At 35.6% G+C, this 12571-nt stretch overlaps 1 protein-coding gene across 1 annotated transcript in view; it reads left to right on the top strand.

Moving 5' to 3' along the window:
* Window positions 1-2555, top strand: part of MEOX2 (mesenchyme homeobox 2) — a 64332-nt gene extending 61777 nt beyond the window's left edge. Inside the window, exon 3 of the mRNA XM_002917405.4 lies at window positions 1092-2555. Coding sequence (XP_002917451.1) covers window positions 1092-1316 — 225 coding nt within the window. The 3' untranslated portion in view covers window positions 1317-2555. The remainder of the gene's footprint in view (window positions 1-1091) is intronic.
* The last annotated feature ends 10016 nt before the right edge of the window (window positions 2556-12571 follow it).

Here is a 12571-nt window from a genome sequence, read left to right as displayed (position 1 = left end):
GAAAAAGAAATGAGTTCAAGTGCCCATGGACAGAAGAATGGATAAACTGTGGTATACTCACACAGTGGAATGGTATTCCACCGTAAAGAATGAATGATTGAAGTCTCTTGGATCAACATGGATAGGTCAAGAAGCCTGTAGTTAGAAACATTCTATTTTGATAAACCTAAAAGACAAGCAAAATTAAACAGTACATTTTCGGGTCACATGTTGTGCACAAACTGTTGTTTATATTCATTTGCTTGTTTTATATAAAGGCTTGGAGATGATAAGCACAAAATTCAGGGTAACTCTGAGTGGAGTACTGATCAATGCAATATAAAAAGGACTATTTAGCTTAATAAGAATATACAATGATGAGAAATGCAATGGGAAAGGAATATAAAGTTCCTCCAAAACAAGAAGATGAAATGATGCCAATATTATTCTGGTTCTGAAAATAAATGGTCATTTAATGCATATTTATTTAATTTTTTTGTTTTATGATATATATACTTCAATGTATTAGGCAAAACCAATTAAATTTTAGAAGGAAAACTTATGTCTCCAAAGCTGACGTGAAATCTATATATAGTTTTAAATATATAGTTTCTAAGATGAAATCAAAGCTTTGTGAATGTAATGGCACAGAATGGTCCTTCAAGTTGTAGCTTCCCCAGTAGCTCTCTGAGTATGTTTTAAATTGGTTCAGGAATGGACAGCTAGATGTCAAGTCAAAAAACTTTAGAGGAAAAAATGTTTGACCAAGATAATCATGAAAATGTTAGCTGATAGCCATAGAAACACTTTATAAAGCCAAGTACCTTTGAGCAACCCAAAATGACAGTTCTCTCCCATCTAGTCTTCTTATATTGCATATCGTAAAATATGAAATATAGTGCTTTGTATGCATCTTCTGAAAGTTTTAATCACTATCATAAATATGGGATCTGGTTAAATTCAGTGATGATTTATTTTCATATTCACTCCTTCAGTGTCCTTGTCTAAGCCTCTGAGGGGCTATTTTTACATTGACGACCCAAAAGGAGGGAAAAAATGCCATTTCATTCTCTTTTTTTTTTTCTTTTATTTGTTCCTTTTCTTCGTTAAAGGTGAAAGTCTGGTTCCAGAACAGGCGAATGAAATGGAAGAGAGTAAAAGGAGGACAGCAAGGCGCTGCCGCTCGAGAAAAGGAACTGGTGAATGTGAAAAAAGGAACACTTCTCCCTTCAGAGCTCTCGGGGATTGGTGCAGCCACCCTCCAGCAGACAGGGGACTCTCTAGCAAATGAAGACAGCCACGACAGTGACCACAGCTCAGAGCACGCACACTTATGATACACAGAGAGGATCTGCTCCCTTCTCAGGAAAGAAATGTTGTGATGGCAAGCCTTACTCAAACATCGTTTACACAGAGAGATGACTATGACAGTGATTTTTTAATATTATTCAATTCAGACATCTCCAGTCTGTCTTTCATTTTCTGATTTATAGAGGGTTTACACTAAGTGCCACTTATGAAAGATTCTTCCACAGTGAAGATGGAGGTGAACTTGCTTTGACTATTCCAGATGTGTGGGTAGTGTGTGTGACAGTAAGCAGGTATGTTTGCTTTTGCTTGCACTGAAAATTAAATTGCTATCAAGAGCAAACTATGAGACATTTTAATTCAAGATGCCTCCAGAGTGAAGATGCTGAAGATGAACTTGCTCTGAACATTCCAGATGTACGAGGTCATGTGTATGACAGTGGGCAGGTATTTGCTTTTGCTTGCACTGACAATTAAATTGCTATCAAGAATAAACCATGAAACATTTTATCCTGAATAGCCACAGTGCCTGAAATCACTCTTAAGTGGATAAAAAATGTATTTTAACTCTGTATATATTACCCTTAAGTCATTTTCCTGTCTTCACTAAGTTTAGCGATGCATTCATATTAGCTGATGAAAACAGGCACTCACGATGACAACCAGAACCAGCTTCCTGTCTGTTTATACACTTTGTCATCCCAGAAACAATCAGCACGTGCTTACTTGTGTTCAAGTAGAGGAAAATACATTAGCGTCTGATAGGACATATTCTTGTACCACAGACAAAACAAATCTTATGTTGCATTTTCTATCAACTGCTGCTAATACATTATTATAAAACTTACCTAGCTCCTCAATTCTTCCTATCTTATAGCTTGACAAAAAATTTAGGATCATAGGCAAATCAGTTAACTTACAGAAAGAGCTTTGTATGACAGACTTTGTCTGATTTTATTTCTTTAAAATGCTAGCTGTTATATGATTTAATTAACACAAAAAAAGTTTTCCCCTTGATTGGTGATGGCATTAGACAAGTTGCAAAGCAAAATTGATTTGTCAAGTTGGTAGAAAATTAATTTCTGAATATCTTCAAATGAGATTCAATAAAAACATTATTTTTTTCATATATGATGTATTCATGCAGAACAACAATCTTTGTATTTTGTAAAAAAAAAAGTGTATAATAAATGATCCTTTGTAAATAATTTTGGTCTCCCTACTGTGATTTCCTAAATTTTTACAGGTTTTCATGTAAATACTTAAAGTCCCAAATTCATCTGCACTTGTGTATTTCCAGATGGTCATAATAAATGAATCATCTACATTTTTTCCTTCTGGTTTCTGACATTTTTTACTATGAAAAAAAATCAATCCTTGGGTAATCAAAGAGCATCTAAGAATACGTTAATATTAAGCCACTTTCCTGATTTGAAGAATATGCCAAATTGATTTTTTCATTTATTTTATGACATTGAAGACAAAAGGAGAAAAAGTAATATTATTTGCCACAATGAGGTGAAGGGAGCAGTAGTCACACATTTTCAAACTTACATATAATGGATATGAATCCATTGATTGTTCCTAAGTTAAAACATCCAGAGTTTTTGATATGAAAATAAGCTAAATAGGCTAATCCAAATTCTCAGTCCTAATGGACATTATAAATGTAAGAAGTTAAGGATTATACAAATGTATTTTGTTTCACGCATGGTTGCATGTGCACTGGGTATCTAAGTCCTACTGATAACTTTATAACACTTTTTCATTTGTTCCATATTGCAACCTAAAATGTTTAGAAATACCCAGCAGCTCCCTCTCCCTCCTAATTAATTCAAAATAGAAATAGAGAAAACTAATCAGTAAAATTTTCCAAAACCTCATTATTCAATTAATTTAAATTGCTTTAGAATGGTGAGACTGACAATAAATTTGAATGATCTCAATTTACTTAATCCAGCATGATATATAGAGAGTATTCAAGAAATCTTAGAAATTAGATTGTTTATATCACACTTTTTCCTTTGTGTAATAAATGTTATCACAGCAGTTAGCAATATTTCTAAATTGACTTTGGGGGCGAAGACATTTACATTGACACCTTCTGGGCATAAAACAAACACTCTTCTATCAATCACTTGAATAAATACAAAGTGTATTTTTACTGATGACATCTACTTGGGTGGACTGACTTTATTGTAAGATTTAAATTCAAAACATCTTGACAAATTGGAGAAGTGGGAAGATATAAATCGAATTGAGTTCAATAGGGACAAAGTGGAGGATAATTCATTGCGGCAGGAAAATAATTTCCAGAAATAAGAGGAAAAGACTGCTTAGGAGTAGCTACAGAGAGAGCTAAGTGTTGTGGCCAAAAGAAAAGATATAAGAATTACAATTTTGTATGATAAATGAAGTAGGAAAAAGTGATTCTGAATAGATATGACAGTTAGGAAATGTGAGGCATTTGTATTATGGACTTTATTAGAGAGTTGTGAGCTCCTCTAAAATGATGTAATGAAATTTAACTCCAGAGACCGTGAAGAATCACTAGGCAGGAAGGACCACTGGCTGACCAAAAGGGGGCATCATTTTATTCATAATAGATTAAAATGATCACCATATAAGATGCTGGAACATGCTAGCACAATGACAACACATCGACAAGTAAACAAGCAGGCTAGATTCATTTTAATTAGAACTTGCTATCTTTCTGGAGTATTTTTGTAATATTCTATCTTAAAAGTGGTACATTGGTTTGCTAGGTAATACCTCAACATTGTTCCTGAATTAAAATCCTCTGAGGAAATTTAAGATCTTCTCATGTACTATCAGGTTTGATTTACTCCAGAAATGGCAAAACCTGAAAGAACTCTATTTGTTTTTATTCTACACGAGGATCCTGGCTTGCCATGGTGTCTTTTCACATAATGCCTTTTCATATAATTCTGTCTCAGAACTTATAGCTCTGTGGAAATTTATACCTTTCTCTGAAAATAGTATGGAATCATGGTTAGAGTGATTTTTCCAGCAGGATTCAGAGGGATGCACACTACAAAATTTTGATCCACATATTTTTAACTCATTATTAACACGACCCCAATTACCCCTTACTTCCCATATTTACCTAGGGTTGTCAGCCTGTATTTTCCCTTTCGGAGATCTAAGACCTGAGTCCCCTCCCCACCCCCCCCTTTTTTTTAGAGAACTACAGGTCCTAAAATAACACCAACACAGTTTTTATATACTCTTGAATGATTACAAAAGAAATGTAGTAATGACTCGTAAAATTCAATAATTGCTTTTCTTAGGATAATAAGATTAAAGGGCAGATAGAAAAGGTAAATTATTAGAATAAATATTTTTTGTTTTAATGCTACTAGTTTCCAATAACCTTTAAAAAAAACTACTAGCATAATTATAATGGCAAATGCTAATTTTCTTCTTAGGGAAGTTTAGAGGAAACGATGGAACTAAAATAAAATCAGTAGCAAGACAGTAGAGTATCAAGTTAGTGACTAGAAATATCTACTACAATATGCTTTCACCTTAATGTCTAAATATACTTAGGCTGATGATTTTTAAGAATAAGTCACTTATGCCATGACTTATTTTCTAATAAAATGTCATTAAGAAAATTCAGTTAATATTTGAGGTGAGTGGTATGTAGATTACAATGCTATCAAGCCCGAATACTTAATTGATACAGTTCTTAGAACCCTTTGGGGTTATACTGTAATTGTATTTTCTTGGCAGCTTCTTTTATTTTTTCAGTAAAATGAAATCTATAAATAAACATAAATTCATAGCTACTTAGAAATTAACATTTAGTTTGATATTCAGAACATTTCAAATCTTAGGCATATTAGGAATCTGCAGCATTGATTTGCAAAAACTGAAAGTGTTATTAAAGTGTTCATAAAAGTGTTATAGAAGCGGGGTTCCTTGTTATGTTTCCCTATTTCCTACCTAAAGGTGACCAGAATATTGAAGAACAGCCCTTCTCATGGATACCTCAACATTTCTGCTTTCAGTTCTTGCAAAATGATGCTAGAGGTAGTAGACAGAGGAATAAATGACTCCAGAAAAAAGATTGCTACAGCAAACTCTGCAAACCTATAAATATGTATTTTGGGATTTAAATAGGGCTTTTCTCTAAGTAATTTCTGTTATGTATTTTTACAATATTCTCATCTTGACATTTAAAATGGTTAAATATATTAAGGGTACATTTCAGAGGGTAAACATTTTTTCTTTTATATCTTATTTTTCTCTTCAATCGCTTTTATTCAGAAAATCCAGCTTCAAACCACAGTCAAGAAAATAATCAGGAAAAATTTTGATTGGATAACAGTGTATTCAACCAGTCAGTTAAATCCCTATTAAAATATTGTTTACTCTTATGAAAGATGGTTTCCAGTGGCACCTGGGTGGCTCAGTCTGTTAAGCTTCCAACTCTTGATTTCTGCTCAGGTCATGATCTCAGGGTCATGAATTTGATACACATATCTGGCTCCCCGCTGAGTGGGAAGTCGGCTTGAGATTCTCTCCCTCCCCCGACTCCCCACCACGAGCGCATGGGCCCGTGCTCTCTCTCTCACAAATAAATAAATAAATAAACAAACAAATAAATTCTTTTTAAAAATATGGTTTCCATAAAAAAAACTTCCAAAAGAATGAATTTGCAAATACAAATTATTATCACATCCACTACATGTAAGGAGTGATACAGTGATTCGAGTCTATAGTAATAGCAAGTTTGGGCTGTACTTCATATCTCTGTCCTTTATGAACAAATGACCTGCTGTAAACATATACTTGATTTAAATGAAAAAGAAATCACATGACTTAGGAATAATTACACTAACCTAAAATTACTTAAACATAGCTTGTGTTTCTTCATACGTGTGATATTGATAGTTGAAAACATTAAATATTATTATTTTTTGTTTAGTACAAATGCTAATTTTGAAAATATATCGCTGCTTGCCCAGTTTGATGAAATGTCCCACTTACATTATTTATTTAAAACCAAACTTCTAATGCTTTTTAATTATGTGCATAGCTTTCACTTTCTTGAGTGCAGGGTTTAATTTTCTTTGGATTTGCCAACATCATATCATAATTTAACATTCTGATATTACAGAATTAATACAGTAGGACCCCTTATGCGGTTTTGCTTTCTGCAGTTTCCGTATCCTCCCAGGAGCTTCGGGTCTGGAAGCAGACGCTCCTCCTTCTGACGAATCATCAGAAGGTTAATCCTAGCCTAACTTTACCTCAAAGTGCCTACATCGCTTACTCCGGCCTGTCTCCTCACATAGGCGGTTACCATCTCTGGATGTCCGGAGAAGGGTGAGTACGCTATAATGAAATATTTTGAGAGACACTACATTCACATAACTTTTATTACGTATATGGTTAAAATTGTTCTATTTTATTATTACTTACTGTTGTTAATCGCTTGTCATGCCTAATTATAAGTTACCATAGTTGTGTATGCATAGGAAGAAATAGGGTTTGATACTATCGCGATTTGAGACATTTACTGGAGGTCCTGGAATGCAGCCCCTGTGGCTAAAGGGAGACATCTGTAAATGAAAGAACTTGTTCAAAATAATTTTACCTTAATTTTTCTTTAAATGATTTTTCCAGATTACCTTAGCATATATTTGGTTAATGTCAATTCAATTCAATTCACTAATTCAGTCAACAAATATTTGTATACTAATTATATGTAATGTTCTGCTCCATCATTTATTTTCAGCGTTACAGATTTTTGTTAGCATATGTCTTATCACATTTGGATTGATTGTGTATTCAGCATTTTTGAGTACTTATTCAATCCAGTTCCATTTGGGCAATGCAGAAACTCATTTATATCCCCTGAGTGCTGGGTAGGGGCAGACATAGCTAGCTGCACCTGGATCATCTTTAAGAGAGGGAGCGCTTAACAAGGGCTGGCTGACATTTATGACCCAGCATTTCTGTGTTTTCAACCATCATTTTATTTCTTTCAGCAGATTTTCAAGGTACTGTAGCAAAACTCACAGTGATTCTGATCATTTACACTCCATATTTGAAAATTTATTTTGATGACTGATGTGGGAAGGCAAAAGAAAAATTAAATTTCCTTACCACATACACCCCACTGAGAAGTCCTTGAAACAGGCAGAGTAACATTCCTCTAGGAACTCAGCTGCCTCAATGTTAATACTTTGCTAAAGGCAAGAGGCAATCTTAGCCCTGCTCCCAGGATCCTGTAAGTCTATTTTAATATATAAAAATTTCTTTGGAAAAATCCCTTTATCTCTACCCCCCAGGATACATTTCCGTAATCATCCCCGAAGCATATGACCCACTGATATGCATCTGAAGGGTCTCATGACTGAGTTCAGTAAAAACTAAACTCATTAGTAATAATGACCTTTACTAACAATAGGTAGCCCCCTAGGATCCTGGAAACCTTGTTTCCAAAATACCTGGGAGGCTTACGCTCTCCTTAACCCCCTTCCAACTTGGAAGTATATAATGAGCCACTCCTCAGGACCCCAGTGAAGCTCTTTCTGCCCACGGCTCCTTTCCCCGTGCTTTAATAAAACCACCTTTTTGACCCCAAAGACTTCTCAAGAATTCTTTCTTGGCCATCAGCTTCAAACCCTAACATCTTTCCTACATCACTGGTTATTATTTTATTGCTGTTTCTTTGAAAAAATATATATTTTAAATGTTTGTTAGACTATTACAGGGAATTTTACTAGATCATACATAAAGCAAGTTTCTTGTAAGTCATTCTTTTAGAAATTTGAGTACACCTATAGTTTTCTGTGTCTTACTAATCAATTATAAAGATAATTTTAAAGTGACTTTTAAAGATGTTCAAAATAATTTTGATGAACATGTTCAAAGTTAAAGAAAGTCATCTGCAATTTAAAAAAAAATCATAAATAAAGCCATACGAAACAGTGACTCTTTGTCAAACAACATTGACGTTCTAGGTGGTTCCCTGGGCTGGAAGACAGAAGAACTGGCCCACTTAAACCATTCGTGAAAATAGCTGTTCTTGTTTCCTTTCTTCTGCTGTAATCAATTCTCCACAATGAAGCCAGAGTGGTTCCTTTAAAGTGCAAATCAGATAAATAAGTGGTTCTGTGGTGACTTTGTAAATGTAACATTTCAAGTGAAAGCTGTAGTCTATAATGAAACACTTGTAGACGTTTAAAAAAGGCAATCAGAGCATGTCCCTACTTTACACAAAACACTCCAATGGCTTAGAATAAAAATTAGTAGAGAAGGAAGGGAATAATGAAGTGGGGGTAAACAGAAGGGGAAATGAACCCTGAGAGACTATGGACTCTGGGAAATGAACTGAGGGTTTCAGAGGGAAGGGGGTGGGGGGATGGGCTAGCCCGGCAATGGTTATTAAGGAGGGCACGTATTGCATGGAACACTGGGTGTTATACGCAAACAATGAATCATGGAGCACTAAATCAAAAACTAATGATGTATGGTGACTAACATATAATTAATAAATAAAATAAAATCAAAACCCTTACCTGGGCTTCAAGATAGATCAGACCGCAAACTGGTGACTCTTCTTGTCAGCCAGTACTTACTCTGCATGGCCTCAGCTCCAATCACTCTTGCTTCCTGCCTACATTTGGTCACCCTGAATATTCTTCTCTCTCATTTAGGGCTTGCATTCCCTGGTCCCTCTGCCTGGAATGCTTTTCTGTCATATATATCTTGGATTTAGTTCCTTGTTTCTTTTAGGTCTCTACTTCTTTTAGGCCACCCTTGATCTTCTTAAATAAAATGGCACTACTTGACACATTCTACCACTTTAAGTAGTATTGTTTTTTTCTTGTTAGCTTTAGGTAACTTTCTGCTTAGTTCCTCCTCTTACTGATTTCACGCTTCATGAGAGCAGGAACTTTGTTATGTTCACTGCTGTGTCTCTAGCATCTTGAACGGTTCCCAGAAGCCCCACCCCCAGCCTCTATCTTGGGTTTTTGTGAGTTAGAAAAGGGCACTCCTGCCTCAAAATATTAGGATGCCAACACCTGGTGACCATAGTGATCATTGTAAAACTATATGGTTATTGTGAGGCGAAGGACACCTCCTGGAGATATGCAGTGCATAATGTGCACAATTATTGACCGACTCTGCTCTTCACAGGTTGTAGCAATCAATCAATATGTGTTGAGTTAATCTATTCAAAGACATACCTGTAAATCTCAATTACTTGTAAAATGTAGCTCTGAAACATGTTTTTAATGGCCATTATAAGGGTGTCACAAGCCAAAACAAGTTTTGTTGTAGTCTTTGAAATTGTGCAAAAAATATATCAAGTCAGATGAGACTAAATAGAAAAGTTAAGGAGAATAGGCTTTAACAGATGTTCACTTATGGTTTGAGAGAAAAGGGAAAATTTTCCTTTCGCTCAGATGTCTGTCTTGAAATTCTCACAATTTTTTGCAGACAGTTTGGCTGGCTTCCAAACATGCATCGTTGCTTGTCTGGTATGAGGAATGCCATCTGTGCAGTATGGAAGTCCTTTTTCAGAAATGGACTGCTAATTATGCTCTGGGCAGGTGCTGTTAAAGTGAAATCAGGTGTCAAGCTTACAGTGGTCTAAAATGACTATGTTTTGTTGAAAAAGAATGGCATAATATTTTAAAATGGAATTTAAGCATAGCATATAAGCATTCCATTTTGGGGTGTTGCAAAGGTCAGATTGCATAGCAAAACTGTAAGACTTTCAAACTACTACCGTCAACAATGGAATAGAGCTTTACAGTAAGTTAGGGATATAGGCTACATCAAAATTATATATTTCCTACTAAAGTATCTTCCCAGTTATATTTTTTTCTGAAAAGTCCATGCAAGAAGAACAGTGAGATGAAAAGTGTAGCCACCCATTCCAAAATACATAAATTCATTTTGCAAAATTAGTCAAAATTAGCTTTAAATAATTATTAAATGGAACCTATTTTATTATCAGAGTAAACAGGCCTCAGTGGAGGTTTTTAGCTCCCTCCAGGGCAAAGTGGCCAATTTATTTCCTTTAAGTATATTAATTAAAAGGAAGTATTACGGGCTTTCACAGTTTTACTACAGACTCATGATGACACACTCCTTTGACATGGTGCTAACTCATAAAGCAAGGTAGAAAAACCTCAGACAATTTTTAAAGTTTGAGTATAGAGATGTCTACCACAATAAAAAGTCTTCCTTAGCATTATAAGAATCTAAATTTGTTATTGCTTATTGTGTGTGACCTATCTGCTATTTGCAATATAATTAATACATTATATTATCTAATCCTTACAGCAGCTCTCTTAGAGTCAATTATCTCCTCTGTCCTTGGCTACAGTTAAGATAATTGTGTTCAGTAAACTGAAGTGTCCTGCCTAAATTCTCATGCCACTGAATGGCGGAGCTCGGGCTCATAATTAAGGCTTTTGAACCCCAAAGGCTGTGTTTTATCTATTTCAAGACAAATATATTAGGTAGAAAGATTTCCCTTATTAGCTCATCTAATCTCAAAGGAAAGGTCATTAGCATAATAAAATCTCTCATTTACATACTTATTGGTCTCAGAATTTCAGCTACTGTAGCCACAAACAGGGCCATAAACAGGAGGTTTAAAAGACTTCTCCTTCATCATGAATTTAGTGGGTCTGTTAAAGCCAAGAAACTTAAAGCAAGAAGCTTATTCTTATAACCAATTCAATTGCCCAGTTATCTTGTTTCTCATCCCACAGTGGATTAGAATTATCAAAGAAGACATGGGAAAGATATTATTGCCAGACACAGGGCTATGAACTGGAAGCTTACATATCAAAGGAGAATACAGAAAAATGATAAAAAGTAATTTGGAGCTGTTTAAAAGATACACTGGGGCATATTATAAGGGTTTATTTGAGCAAGAAGTGCTTCAAATGGGGTAATGCCAAACTGAAAGTGGTCAGGAGCAGTCCCCTCACAGGAGCTGGGGGGAGACACTTTCATAGAGAAGAGAAGGAATAAGTAAGGAGATTATTGATTAGTTATAGGTTAAATTCCAGTTGGCTGTTTGTAATTGGATGGCCTTAGCATTTTGATTTTGTAACCTGGAGGCATTTACAGGCTTAGGTTTTCGTTTGCTTACTTGCATAGGCTGCCATGGCATTAGAGCCACATCAGTCTAATGGCCTCTAAGTTTAATTAATTTAACAGAGCTAATTGCAGTTAGATGAAAAAAATCTGTGTTATAGTATGATTTGATTATTAAGATGTGTTAAAAACAAGACAAAAGGCCAAAAATGCAGTGCTAAGCCCTCTGTCACCAGAGTGAGATTTAATTACAGTTCCAGTTTTTCCAGAAATGAAATCTTAAACCAGTCAAAAAGGAATCACCGGATGGGCACTAGTTAGGCAATCTGCCTGATAGATCCCTGCCATCTCCTTCAGGAAAGTAACTTTGCAATAACTAGCCTGCTTTTCGACCTCATGTAACTTCCTTATTCCTGCTCCCTTCTGCCTATAAAAATCCTTCATTTTATATGGCTCCTCAGAGCTCTTTTCTATCTGCTAGATTGAACCGGATTTGAATTAAATTTTGATCAAATAAACTCTCAAAAATTTTAATGTGCTCAGGTTATTTTTAAAATAGCTCTAAGGTCAGAGGAGGAAACCAAAGGAGACCCCCAGTGGGCTTCCAGGAGCAATGGGTTTCTAGAAACAGGTAGTGGCTGAGCCCCTGAGCTCGCAGTTTTCTCAGCCCCTAGAGGTCGTGGGTAGGTCTCTCTCAGGTCCTGACTCCCCACCTTTTGCATTTTGTGCTTTTGGACTTTGAGTATTTCTTTTTCTAGACTGGGTCCATAAGCTGGCCAGAGTCAGCATGGGTCCAGCTTAGAAACCACACTGGGTCTGGTGTGAGACTGGGTCCAACTTAAGCTGAAATTGGGTTCAGTATGAGGTCTCTGGTAAGTAAAATTTTGTTTTAAGGCTGAACAAGCAGTTTAACCTTAACAAAGGTAATCTTGAATTACAGTGGCCACAGTGGAGAACTTTTCACCTAGATATGCTTATCCATTTATAAGGTGCCCTAGAGAAAAAGGGGTCTTAGCCAAGCACTCACTGTAAAAGGTAGAAGGGAAGTTACTTTTCCTTCTGTACAGTTTTTGGTGACCAAGATGAGATCCACTGAGACTCTAGTTCCATCCCTGTTGTTGCAAATGGCAAGATTTCATTCTTTTTGATGGCATACACACACACACACACACACACACACACTCCA

This window comes from Ailuropoda melanoleuca, chromosome 1 (genome assembly GCF_002007445.2).
Source record: "Ailuropoda melanoleuca isolate Jingjing chromosome 1, ASM200744v2, whole genome shotgun sequence".
NCBI classification, from domain to species: domain Eukaryota; kingdom Metazoa; phylum Chordata; class Mammalia; order Carnivora; family Ursidae; genus Ailuropoda; species Ailuropoda melanoleuca.
The sequence above is the reverse complement of the archived record's forward strand: the minus strand, read 5'-3'. Positions and strand labels throughout refer to the sequence as shown.